At 36.2% G+C, this 11,703-nt stretch overlaps 2 protein-coding genes across 2 annotated transcripts; one reads left to right on the forward strand and one right to left on the reverse strand.

The window, feature by feature from the left end:
- Nucleotides 1-387: 387 nt before the first annotated feature.
- LOC142615185 (fasciclin-like arabinogalactan protein 2) lies at nt 388-2,461 on the forward strand. The gene is made up of 2 exons (XM_075787883.1): nt 388-972; nt 1,483-2,461. Exons 1-2 carry the CDS (start codon nt 457-459, stop codon nt 2,155-2,157), a joined length of 1,191 nt encoding a protein of 396 aa, XP_075643998.1. The 5' UTR covers nt 388-456; the 3' UTR covers nt 2,158-2,461.
- A 4,327-nt stretch (nt 2,462-6,788) lies between these two features.
- On the reverse strand, nt 6,789-11,450 carry LOC142618078 (glucose-6-phosphate 1-dehydrogenase, chloroplastic-like). The gene is made up of 10 exons (XM_075791045.1): nt 11,060-11,450; nt 10,432-10,622; nt 10,217-10,311; nt 10,003-10,117; nt 8,995-9,200; nt 8,746-8,895; nt 8,501-8,621; nt 8,070-8,299; nt 7,763-7,963; nt 6,789-7,286 (listed from the first exon to the last, which is right to left on the reverse strand). Exons 1-10 carry the CDS (start codon nt 11,262-11,264, stop codon nt 7,037-7,039), a joined length of 1,764 nt encoding a protein of 587 aa, XP_075647160.1. The 5' UTR covers nt 11,265-11,450; the 3' UTR covers nt 6,789-7,036.
- Between the last annotated feature and the right edge of the window lie 253 nt (nt 11,451-11,703).

An 11,703-nucleotide genomic window follows, 5' to 3' on the forward strand; every position in this document is an offset into this window, starting at 1 on the left:
TTGATGCCAAGTCTAATTTGGTTTGAAAGCAATGTTTTGCCAATCGATTTGGAGAAAACTTGAATCAATTAGTTGAAGAATCATGGCAAAAATGTGTCAAAGGAGCAATTTTGTCAATAAAATAGTAAAATCTATTACATCCCAAATTACTAATTAAACATGACCAGTAGGTACCTAGATTATTAGATGGGTTTCGTGCTTCCATATATAAAAATGTTTTCAAATGTTATATTCATCTAAACCATCATATATGAGATATGTTTTTCAAACTATATCCCTCTCATCAGTGACCCATAAGGTACCCCATTATGGACCCCATCCAACCTAATGCCAAGCTAGCACAATCATACAAGAATTTTGGTCCTATGCTCACTTACTTAAGTCACAACACTTTCTTCTTCTTTCCCACTCCAATTCTAGACTTCTCTTCTCTCCTCTGCCTCTTTCACCATCACAATGAGGCAATCACCACCACTCACCGCCATATTCGCAATCCCTCTCTTGCTATTATTCCTATTCCCCTCTAGCAACGCACACAATATCACCCAAATACTTGCCCAACACCCCGAGTTCTCGACCTTCAATCACTACCTCACCATCACCCACCTCGCCTCTGAGATAAACCGCCGCCTCACCATCACTGTCCTTGCAGTGGACAATGCCGCCATGTCATCTCTCCTCTCCAAACACCTCTCTGTCTACACCATTAAAAACGTGCTCTCCCTCCATGTCCTCGTCGATTACTTTGGCTCCAAGAAACTCCACCAAATCACAAATGGTACTGCCTTGACTTCCTCCATGTTCCAAGCCACAGGCTCAGCCCCTGGTTCCTCAGGCTACGTGAATGTCACCGACCTTAAAGGTGGTAAAGTTGGGTTTGGTGCTGAAGATAATAATGGCAATCTTGATGCTGTCTATGTGAAGTCCGTGAAGGAGATTCCTTACAATATTTCCGTCTTACAAATCAGTCAGGTACACATTAATTAATTAGTAGTAACAACAATTTGCAATTTTTGTTTTCAAATTGCAAAAGGCAGTAAGCAAATCAATGAAGTAATTCTGGAAATTGTTAATTCTATAAAGAATATTTGAGTATTTGACTAGAACAAAACAAGGATGGATTCTTAGATAACTGAAAATAGCCTCATAAATTTGTTTCTGATAGCAAGTTTTAGCAAATCAACTTCTAGATATATAAATTCAAGTATTATACATCACATATACTTTTTTGCCATGGGTAAATATTAGTGCACACAGTATATTTTGTAAACTATATACATCACATATACCAAATGTATTAATTCAAGTATAACATATATTAGGTGGATTCTAGTTAGTTGAACAAATGAGACCTCTTATAGTCTAATCGAATTAAGGTATTTGATTCGAATCCCCCCTACCCAAAAAAGAAAAATTACTAGTTTGTTAACCATAAAAAAATTATATAATTATACTAATTAGAATTTGTAAATGAAATTGTAGGTATTAACTTCCACTGAAGCTGAAGCACCAACACCAGGTCCAGGCCAGCTGAATTTAACGGCTATATTGTCCAAGCAAGGCTGCAAAGCCTTTGCTGACTTATTAATAGCTTCAGGAGCCGACACAACATTCCAAGAAAACATTGACGGAGGTTTAACAGTTTTTTGCCCAACCGACACTGTTATTAACGGCTTCACGCCTAAGTATAAGAACTTAACGGCACCACAAAAAATTTCATTACTGTTATATCATGGGATTCCTGTGTATCAGTCTATACAAATGTTGAAGTCAAGTAACGGAATAATAAACACGTTGGCAACTGACGGAGCTAACAAATATGACTTTACCGTCCAAAATGACGGCGAGGAGGTTACGTTGAAGACTAAAGTTGTAACGGCAAAAGTAACGGGGACGTTAAAGGATGAAGAGCCGTTAGTGGTTTATAAGGTTGATAAGGTATTGTTGCCTAGAGAGTTGTTTAAGGTTGCACCAACAACAAAGGCTGAGGCACCTAAGGCTGCAAAGGAGGCCACCGCAGCAGCACCAGCTGCCGATTCACCGGAGGGTGATGATGTGGGGAATCAGGCGGCTGATAATAATGGAGCTAGTGGATTGGACGGTGGGAGATTGATCATGGTGATTTTGAGTTTTTGTGTGGGGTTTTTGGCTTTATGATTAGAGGACTAGTGGTGTAACGTTAATATCACATGAATGTGACACCCTGGCGCCACATAAAAAGTTCCATTGCTATACAGCTTTCATTGTGAGAGATTTGATTTGATTTTTTTTTTTTTGGGGTACTTTTAATATTACATTTTAATTGTGGACAAGAAAAAAGAAAAAAAGAAAAGAAATAATGAGACCCATTTGCTTGGGCCCTTTTATAATTTATTTGATTTGTCTTGATGTATATCATATGTGTTGTATAGTGCCATTTAGTTGTCATGTGTATGTGATCTGTAAAAAGCACAAAATTTCTAGTTGCGGTGTGTATTTTATTGTTGCTTGTTTTAAATACTATTAGTATGACATAAAATATAAGATCATTGTCGAGTACGTTTTCAGATTTATGGTAAATTTCAAGACAAATTTATGATTTGGAAATGTGTTCCAATCGTGAACATGATGATGATACGAAATGGTGACACAGGTCATTCCTAACTCATTGCTGTACTGATATTAGTAATGGGCTTAAGTTGCGGTTTCAAGCTTTGCAAATGGTGTGAACATATGTTATGTGAATGTTCTCATGGGTTTTCCCTGGAAGCATAACTTGATATCAAGATAAATGAGAAAATAATTGAGGCAGATAAAGAGAAAGCTTACGAGAAGATAAGAAAAATAGAGTAAATGAGACACAGAGCGTAAGAGAATTAACGTTGTTTGGCGGTGGTAGTGTACGTTCATAATAGAAATTCTTCGATAGTTACATTTTTACTAGTAAGCTCTGTGTATTACATGCAATAAAATCATTCAATGATATGTATAGTAAGCTAATGTTGAATTACACTACTTACACTATAAGTAGGATTAGAATTACTTGTAGTAATACTACTGGTTTGGTGGTCACTATACCATTGGTTTGGTGGTCACTATACAAGTATAAGTGTTAGTGGAATGTTGAGGATAAAGGCTGGGTTCAAGTTTTTAAAAAAGAACTTCACACACATATACACTTAAATTAAGTTAAAATATAAATTCTATCTTATATAAAAAAGAATTACTTGTAATAATTAAGTCTTAATCAAATAAAACGATATATATATATATATATATATATATATATATATATATATATATATATATATATATATATATATATATGAGAAATATTATAAACTTTAGCCTTTCACCAGGATTGGGTCCTGATATCTCTAACAGATTGAATGAAAATGATAGGCTTAACTAAATGCTAGATGTATGTGGTGATCGAGGCTTGACGTCACCGAAGACGGTGCAAATCGTACCTATGGAGATCACTAATTAGAGGTGTGATCTGCAAAACTAGGCCGAAAGTTGTAGTGAAACATGACCTAAAAAGAAAGCTAATTAAGGCTATTGACTAGAGATGCAGTCTGAGTAATACCAATTAAGATAATATAGACATGCTAGTTTATATGTACGAAAATGACTTTGGGGTGTGGCTTGTATGTGGGTGGTTGATATGCTCTGTGGTCTGTGTCGGTCATACTTGGAGGTGGCATTGGTATAGGGCAGTTACTTGACAAGTAGACAGTATGAGTAAGGGAAAAAGTGTCTACAATGAGGGAAACAATGCATTTTATGTAATTGAATGGATATTTAAAGCTATAGTGATTGATTTAGGTTAAGGCAGATTTTTTGTAAGATTTTTTCTTTTTCTTTTGTGCTTTGAAGTAAAGTGTTCTCCAAGCCTTTTTGGGTTATGCTATGCATTCTTGATTCACAGAAATTTGTTAGGAGTTTTCCTTAGCATTTGTTTCGGGTTGTTGGCTGAGACTAAAGTAAATTTGGGATGAAAATCTGCCCAATAGCAAGATCAGCATCCACTGAACGTTTTCCAACATGACAAACAATCCAACCATTTGGTCCATTTTGTTAGAGATATATTAGACATATTAGCCCAATATAATAGGTCCAAACTCACTCCTACTTATACTAGTAGTCTAGAGTTTAGTCATCTATATGTATTTATGTTAGAGCACTCACAACAGTAAAACTAAATAGCTATATAGCTATCTTAGTTTAACCAAAACACAAAAAAGCTCTCACAACAGTGTCTGTAAAGCTAATTTTTTTTAGCTTGAGGCTTTCGTATGAAGCTACTTTTGGCTTCGTACGGAAAGTGAAGCTAAAAGTTGAAAATATTATTTTAATTCCTACATCTATTAAAATAATATTTTATTTTTTTTTTATTCTTTTTTCTTTTTGCTCATTCTGCCCGTTGCTCTCATTCTCACCCTCTCTCCTCAGATCAGCTCTCATCAAACTCTCACCGAAGCTCAAACTCTCATCTCATTCTCCTCTTTCTTCCTTTTTCCTTCTCATTTTTTTTTTCTCCTCCCTCATCGCCGAGACCCATCTTGCCCAGTCCTCCACGCTGCAGACCCATCTCACCGTTCACCCAACTTTGATCCAAGCTCCATCGCCGATCCAAGCTCATCGAGGCCTCTTCTTCACCATCTGATCGGTTTTCCAAGGTTGTTTTTCGTTATTACTTCACTACATCACCGTTTTTGTTTTTGTTTTTGTTTTTTTTTAAGAGTCGGCTTTTTCTATTTTTGAATTTTGTTGATTTTTTGTTCTGTTTTGTTATTTTTCTAATCGGAAATGTAATTTTGTTAAGGCGTTTGGTTACTGAGAAAATTTTCCGAAACGAAAGAAATCATTTTGGCTGAGTTTCTAAAATGAGTTTGATTAGATTTTAGATCATATATTTCTCTCTCTGTGTGCGTATATCAAAGCTAGTTGTTGTTGGGTGGTTATGGGTGATTGTTCTAGGTTGGCAGTAGTTGTGAATTGTGCCATTGATTGGTTTGTGGTGTTTTTTTGGTAGTGAGATTTATTATTTTATTGTAGTAGATACATTATTTTATTGTGATGTTTATATTATTTTATCGTGTTGAAAGCTAAAATAGATTTACTGCTGCTGGATGTTTTGTAAAATGAGTAGGTAAAATAGGTAAAATAGCTTTTTGTGGTGCCAATTAGTTAAAAAAAATGGCTCCACTACTGTGGATGCTCTTAGAGTTCATTGTAACACAGATTATTGTACTACACTCTTACATAATAAAGATGTAGTCCTTAAGGGATTCCTTCTTGGACGTAGGCCGATAAGGCTGAACCATGCAACCCTCGTGTTCTTAGTATTCCTATTCTATGCTTCTTTTTCCACATCCACTCTAACATATACAACATGGAATAACACATCGCGTTACTTATATATATATATATATATATATATATATATATATATGTTTATTTATTTATTTATCATGGTATTAGAGCCAAACTTTAGTCTTGGCATCAAACAAACATCTCTACATAGTAAAGAAGATTCATACATGCATAGCACAACTCCGTAGTATCCTTGCTTGTTTTCAGATTTGAACCCCACGCTACCATACAGCTTTTACAGATCACCGTCGTTGTCTTGCCACTGTGTCTTAGATCACAACCCAAGCAATTTGTGCCTCCCTTTCAAATTTGTGCAAATCAAAGCTTTGCCTGATGAAATCAACACCACAGATGTGCTCCACGGCCTCCCGCAACCAAAACCCAAGAACTCAGTCTCCATCGGCAACCGCACACGCCACTAGGCATGGACAAAGGCTCTGGCTCCTCCTCCCACACGCCGCCAAAATTCTCGATTTCCAGATAGGATTATGGTCACACGCGCCGCTTTGTCGATCTTGTCGTCCCCCGATCTACAAAACCGTGAAATTTTGCTACCATCCTTTGTCACACGCACCTACACGTGCCACCTGGAGATCCTGTCATGCGCCGTCGCCATCAAGTGTCATGCACATGCCGAAGAACTATGTCAGCATTCTTTTGACATTATCCATGATGTCATCTATTGACGTTAGCAAGAGCCACACAAGCCCTAGCCACATCAACCCTAGTCCACGTCAATGCCATGTCATCATGATGACGTTAGCAGCTATGCAAGTCGATCCATGACCCGACTTGGAAAACCCTGAACCAACCCAGACCATGTAGATTGTTGACTAACAGTTGACTTGATGACTTTAACTTTTGCGTTGACTTTTGACCAAAAGTTAAAATTTTCAAAAGCGTCTATCTTACTCAATTTTTTTTTGCGTAGATTCCGATTTTGGACTTTGTATCTTCATTTGAAGCTCCAAAATTGGTCAATTGGCACATTTTTCATCATGGTTTCTTCAAAGGCATCTTTAAGGGATCTTCTTATGCTTATCTAACCTCAAGCCTTTATCAAGCTTCCGCCTTGAGTTTGAGGGAGGGTGTTAGAGATATATTAAACATATTAGCCATTAATAGGCCCAAGGTCACTCCTACTTGTACTAGTATTCTAGGGTTTAGTTGCCTACGTATACTCATGTTAGAGTTCACTGTAATACAGGTTATTATACTACACTCTTACATAATAAAGATGTAGCCCTTAAGGAATTCCTCCGTGGACGTAGGTCGACAAGGCTGAACCATGTAACCGTCGTGTTCTCAGTGTTTCTCCTTCCGCATCCACTCTAGCATATACAACATGGTATAACACATCGCGTTGCTTATATATATATATATATATATATATATTTAACACATCTCAAAGAAAGAAAATCACATAAAAATGATAATACTAATTCATGAATTTCATTTTATTACAGTTGTTTGTAACTTGTACATATACATGTTGGAGAATCCAAACTTACGTTCCCTTTATTTAATTTGTACATTATAAATTAACTGAGATTGACACGTTGTACATAGAAAAAAAAATAATATGAAAGAAATGAGTTTGAATATTTTTGAACAATTATCATCATCATCATCATCATCAAAATACTAATCCTCGAATGCAAAAGACCCCATCTATTGATTAATCGTCGTAACCAAAATCACCCCAGCGAATATTGTGCTGTGCAGCAAGATAATGCACGCCAACTGGCCCTCCACTACCATATGTGTAGAGCTCTGGAGCAACCTTCTTCTCTTCTAATTCCTTCAACAATGGTGTGAGTACTTGCCAAGCTGCATCTAGTTCATCACTTCTAATGAACAACCGTCGCTCTCCTTCTATTGCATCGATAAGCAGCCTCTCATATGCATCTGATATTTCTCTTGGATACCTTAACAAACCAAATCTTATCATTAGCAGCTCATAATTGAAAGGTAGTAGAAAAGAAAACATTGTGTGATAAAAGTGAAGTAGTGTCCCCATGCCACTCATTATATCTCTAGTTAGTTACTTGCTCATAATTGTAGTCAGGTTATGAAAGTACTCACATGATTGGCAAAAATTCTTTCATCGATTGATGGGTGTGACTTATGTACTTATTATTTTCTAGTGGCTAGTATCAGATTCTTTTCCAAGCCAATCAAATCAAGATGATATTTTGTGATGAAGTACTTCCTAATTTAAAAATTGATTACTTTACACTCCACCAAAAGAAATAGAGATAAAAGATATCCTCAAAAAGAGCCAGCTAAACTCAGCCTTAGTGGAAAGTGCAACAGCAAATTTCCATGATACCCTATCTGCATTATATAAAAACATATTACAGATTTCTATCTAAAGTCAGTTGTACTTTGTTGTAGTTTATACCTGGCTTTATAAAGCAGATTAAGTTCACTACGATCCAATCTCATTCCAAGACCGGGGACCTTATTGTTGATCTTCAGATATATAGCTTCATCAGGTTGAATGCGAATCACAAGCTCATTCGTAGCATTATCTAAATCAGTTCCAGACTTGTGATTGTACAAGTTACCTGGAACATGCCTGAATTGAACTCTGATTTCTGTTCTGGAATTTCAATGCAACAAAAATTTTGATAATTTTATCGCTTTCAATGTAATACTACTGCTCAACAAAGAAATGATCCTCATGGACATGAGCATTATTTACCTACCGCTTTGAATGGAGAGCCTTCCCAGCTATCATCAGGAATGGAACTCCATCCCATTGAGCATTATTGATAAAGAGAGTGGCCGCTGCAAATGTTGGTGTAAGGCTATTGTTTGATACAGTCATGTCATCAGTATAGGAAGGATATGATGTATTGCCATCACAATCACCCTTATATTGACCTATAACCACATCTTCCAGCTGAACTGGTTTCACAGATCGTAAAACCTTAACCTGATTCAAGGCCATGCACATAATATTAGTCACAAGAGTATGATTATATAATGGACTGCATTTTTGCTTTAAAGGGTCAATTTTATTTAATTGATAATTAATTAAAAGCTGTGGAATATGTAAAAACATTAGTCATGGGAATTATCGGTTGTGTTGATACTGATACACAGTAATGATCATTTTAAATGATATGTTCAGTACCTTCTCATTCCTAATGTCCTCCGCGTCTAAGCTGACAGGCGTGTCCATTGCAAATAGTGCAAGTATTTGTAGGAGATGGTTTTGCATTATATCCCGGATGATACCATAATTATCAAAGTACCTGTACGAAAGACTAGTACATTGAGGCAATATTTGTATCTATAACTATAAGACAAATTCTGGGGATGTACCAAAAGGAATGAAATAATTTGAGTAGAATAGAAAAAAGAAGATACTGAACTAACCTGCCTCGTCCCTCTGTCCCAAAATCTTCAGAAAAAATCAGCTGTACATTGCGAATGTAGTTTCTTGACCATAAAGGCTGAAAAACTAGATTTGAAAAGCGAAGCACCAAGAGATTTTCCACTAGCTCCTCGCCCAAGTGATGATCAATTCTGTAAAAAAGATTAACAAGGTTGAAGATCCGTGTATGCACACATGGATGAGTGGCTTGAAATCTGTCTCAAGGAATCAAAATGCATAGAATTACATACCTGAATATTTGGTCCTCACTTAAATATTGTTTTAAGCCTCTGGTCAGCTCCCTGGATGACTCTGTGTCACGACCAAATGGCTTTTCAACAACAACTCGAGTCCACCCATTTTCTGAAGAAGCACGATGTTTGGCGCATCTTGCCACATCCACGAACATGTTTGGTGGAATTGCTAAGTAAAACAACCTATTCGAAAGTTTTCCAGCCTAAAAGAAGCCAAGTTATTGGCTTTAGAGACATACAATTGCTAAAAACATGATAATGAGAAAACATTATTCTCTATCGCTATCAACTCCTTGTAAGCTAAAGGAACTCAAGGATCAATTTAGTAGGGGGAAAAATTGAAAGTCCAAATCTTGAAATATGAATTAGAGTATTAGTAATATGTATATTGGTGTCTGATATGCATTTTTGTCTTTATGATTTCCAATTGCAATACCTTATAGGGATGTAGAACTATGCATATCAATGAAGTATTTTTTTCATATAACACCTATGAAGCTGGAGCTATACTGCTTTTGTGCACTTCTATGGCCCAAACTTTCTCATAATAGTCCAAATTGACTTCATGGAGTATTAATTAATATTAATCCATTCCTAGCAATCAACAACAGAGACAATTGAAGAAAAGGGCTACAACAGCATCAAGGAGGAATCCTGCAGCTTCAAGACTAATCATAATAATAACTCCTCATTGTCTCATTGCCATAGTTCGTGATTGACATGCTCTATTGTGACAAAGAGAATTAGCAATTTTCAGCCAAATTTTAATTAATTTCCATGGATTCATCACATGCCATAGCTGTGGAAAACTGATACATCTTATATTATAGCCTAATTGACTATAGTTACAGTAGCTGGTACATGGTTGCAACTAAAGCTTTGAAAGCCATAATGAGGATACTTGCAACTATATATATACATACATATATATTGTTACAGTTGGCAGGGAAGTCATTGAAGATAGAATCTTATATATATTAATTTCTATAAAGCATGCATTAGTACCTCTTTTCCTTTCAGCTTGTTGTCCAATTCCAAGAAATGCTCCTCAGAACTATATTGACCAGACTGGTAAAAACACCGTTTTAAGAATGCATCCATCTTCTCATTACAATTCTCCCTGTACCATCAAATTAGAGTAATCAGCACAAAATAGAAAACTTATTTGGGTTAAACATATCATATGAAGATCATTTCACAAGAAAGGGGAGGGAGGTACCTCTTGTCAACTCTGCAAGTCAGAGTTTTGCTGATCATATTCCTCAGCTCCTCATCAGTCATTATACTTCGTGCATAACCAAAAATCGTAAAATTCTGCATAGTAGTTAAAGGGGTAAAAAAGAAAAAACAGAAATGATCAATAACAACGTGAATTATGCTAAGACATATTTTTAGAAGCAGTTAGGAAAGTATCATAGTATCATAGAATCAAACCTCTGGCAAACGATCTTCATTAAAAAGAGCAAATAGTGCAGGGAAGATCTTCCTCCTAGCAAGATCCCCTGAAGCCCCTACAACAACAATGCTGAGAGTAGACTTTTCTTTCACTGTTTCTAAGAAAGGAATGTAGTCTTCTTGCACTGGATTCACAACACGTTCTGTAGCTAGAGAATTCGCAGGTGCACCTACTCCATAAATCCACTTCAATATCAGAATTGGGACTCCAATTTAACTAGAAGAAACTAGCCAATTCTCATAAGCATATAGAAAATTAAGCCAATTCTCACAACCATATGTGTGTGACACATAATTCTCATAAGCATATAGAAAACGAAGCCAATTCTCATTACTTTCCTCTTGCTTCTCCTGGAAGAGCAAGAGGAAAGTAACTAAAGCAAGGAAAGCAATCAACAGTTTCATGAAAATTTAAGGCAAATTTTTTTCTTTTCTAATGCGACAAATGAACTTCAAAATTTTTAACCGAAAACACCAAAGGATACCTAAACGAATTTGAAGAATTGTCTGAGACACATTGTTATTTATTTAGAAAAAAATCACATGTTCCAGGACCATTATAAAAAAGCAAATTTTCAAGTTAAAAGTAGAGGTCCTAAGTGCTCACCAGCCTGCAAAGAAACAGCCTTTAGTGGTTGCACGTTTGAAGCTTTCAGCTCAAACCGCTTGTTTTCATGAAAATTTGAATTGTTCTGACAAACCCAGATTCCAAAATTCTTTCTTTTTAGTATAGTCTCAGTCTCATGACAGAATGAGGAGTGTGCCAAAAAGGTGGCTGAGGAAGAAGAACAAGAACTTAAACGTATAGCCATGGTAGACAAAGAAAAAGCTTAAGAGATGTTTCTTGATAAACTAAACCATATCGATCATGGAATCTTGATCCAAGAAATGCCAAGATAAATCTTGATCTTATATAATAGCCTTTCTAAATTGTAAAAAAAAAAACAAATAACTGTAAGTCTGTATCCACCATTATGTCTTGTTGTCTTTGTACCCTCTACCAAACCTTTGAATAGTTCAAGGTTTATGTACTTAAAACAAGTTGACCATGTTCATGTTTTCTTCCTAGTCCTACTATCTATTCTGGTAACCATTATGACTTTCAGATGGGATAGATAACAAGGCTGCTGCTAAACTACCCAAACTTTTTCACTTCTTAATTCCTATCCATGCTTCCCTGTCTACCTTCCCGCCCTCCAGAAACTTTGACTTTCAGATGGTTTTATCACCTTCCCCCCAACTCCCCAACAA

This window comes from Castanea sativa, chromosome 11 (genome assembly GCF_040712315.1).
Source record: "Castanea sativa cultivar Marrone di Chiusa Pesio chromosome 11, ASM4071231v1".
NCBI classification, from domain to species: Eukaryota; Viridiplantae; Streptophyta; class Magnoliopsida; order Fagales; family Fagaceae; genus Castanea; species Castanea sativa.

Bases quoted from the DNA above. Each gene is read 5' to 3' on its own strand.
- LOC142615185 (XM_075787883.1), top strand. From the start codon at position 457: ATGAGGCAATCACCACCACTCACCGCCATATTCGCAATCCCTCTCTTG. The intron at 973-1,482 runs GTACACATTAAT...ATGAAATTGTAG, and splicing joins CCGTCTTACAAATCAGTCAG to GTATTAACTTCCACTGAAGC.
- LOC142618078 (XM_075791045.1), bottom strand. From the start codon at position 11,264: ATGGCTATACGTTTAAGTTCTTGTTCTTCTTCCTCAGCCACCTTTTTG. The intron at 10,312-10,431 runs GTTTGATTCTAT...ACTACTATGCAG, and splicing joins ATGAAGATCGTTTGCCAGAG to AATTTTACGATTTTTGGTTA. The intron at 8,300-8,500 runs GTACTGAACATA...GCCTTGAATCAG, and splicing joins AGGACATTAGGAATGAGAAG to GTTAAGGTTTTACGATCTGT.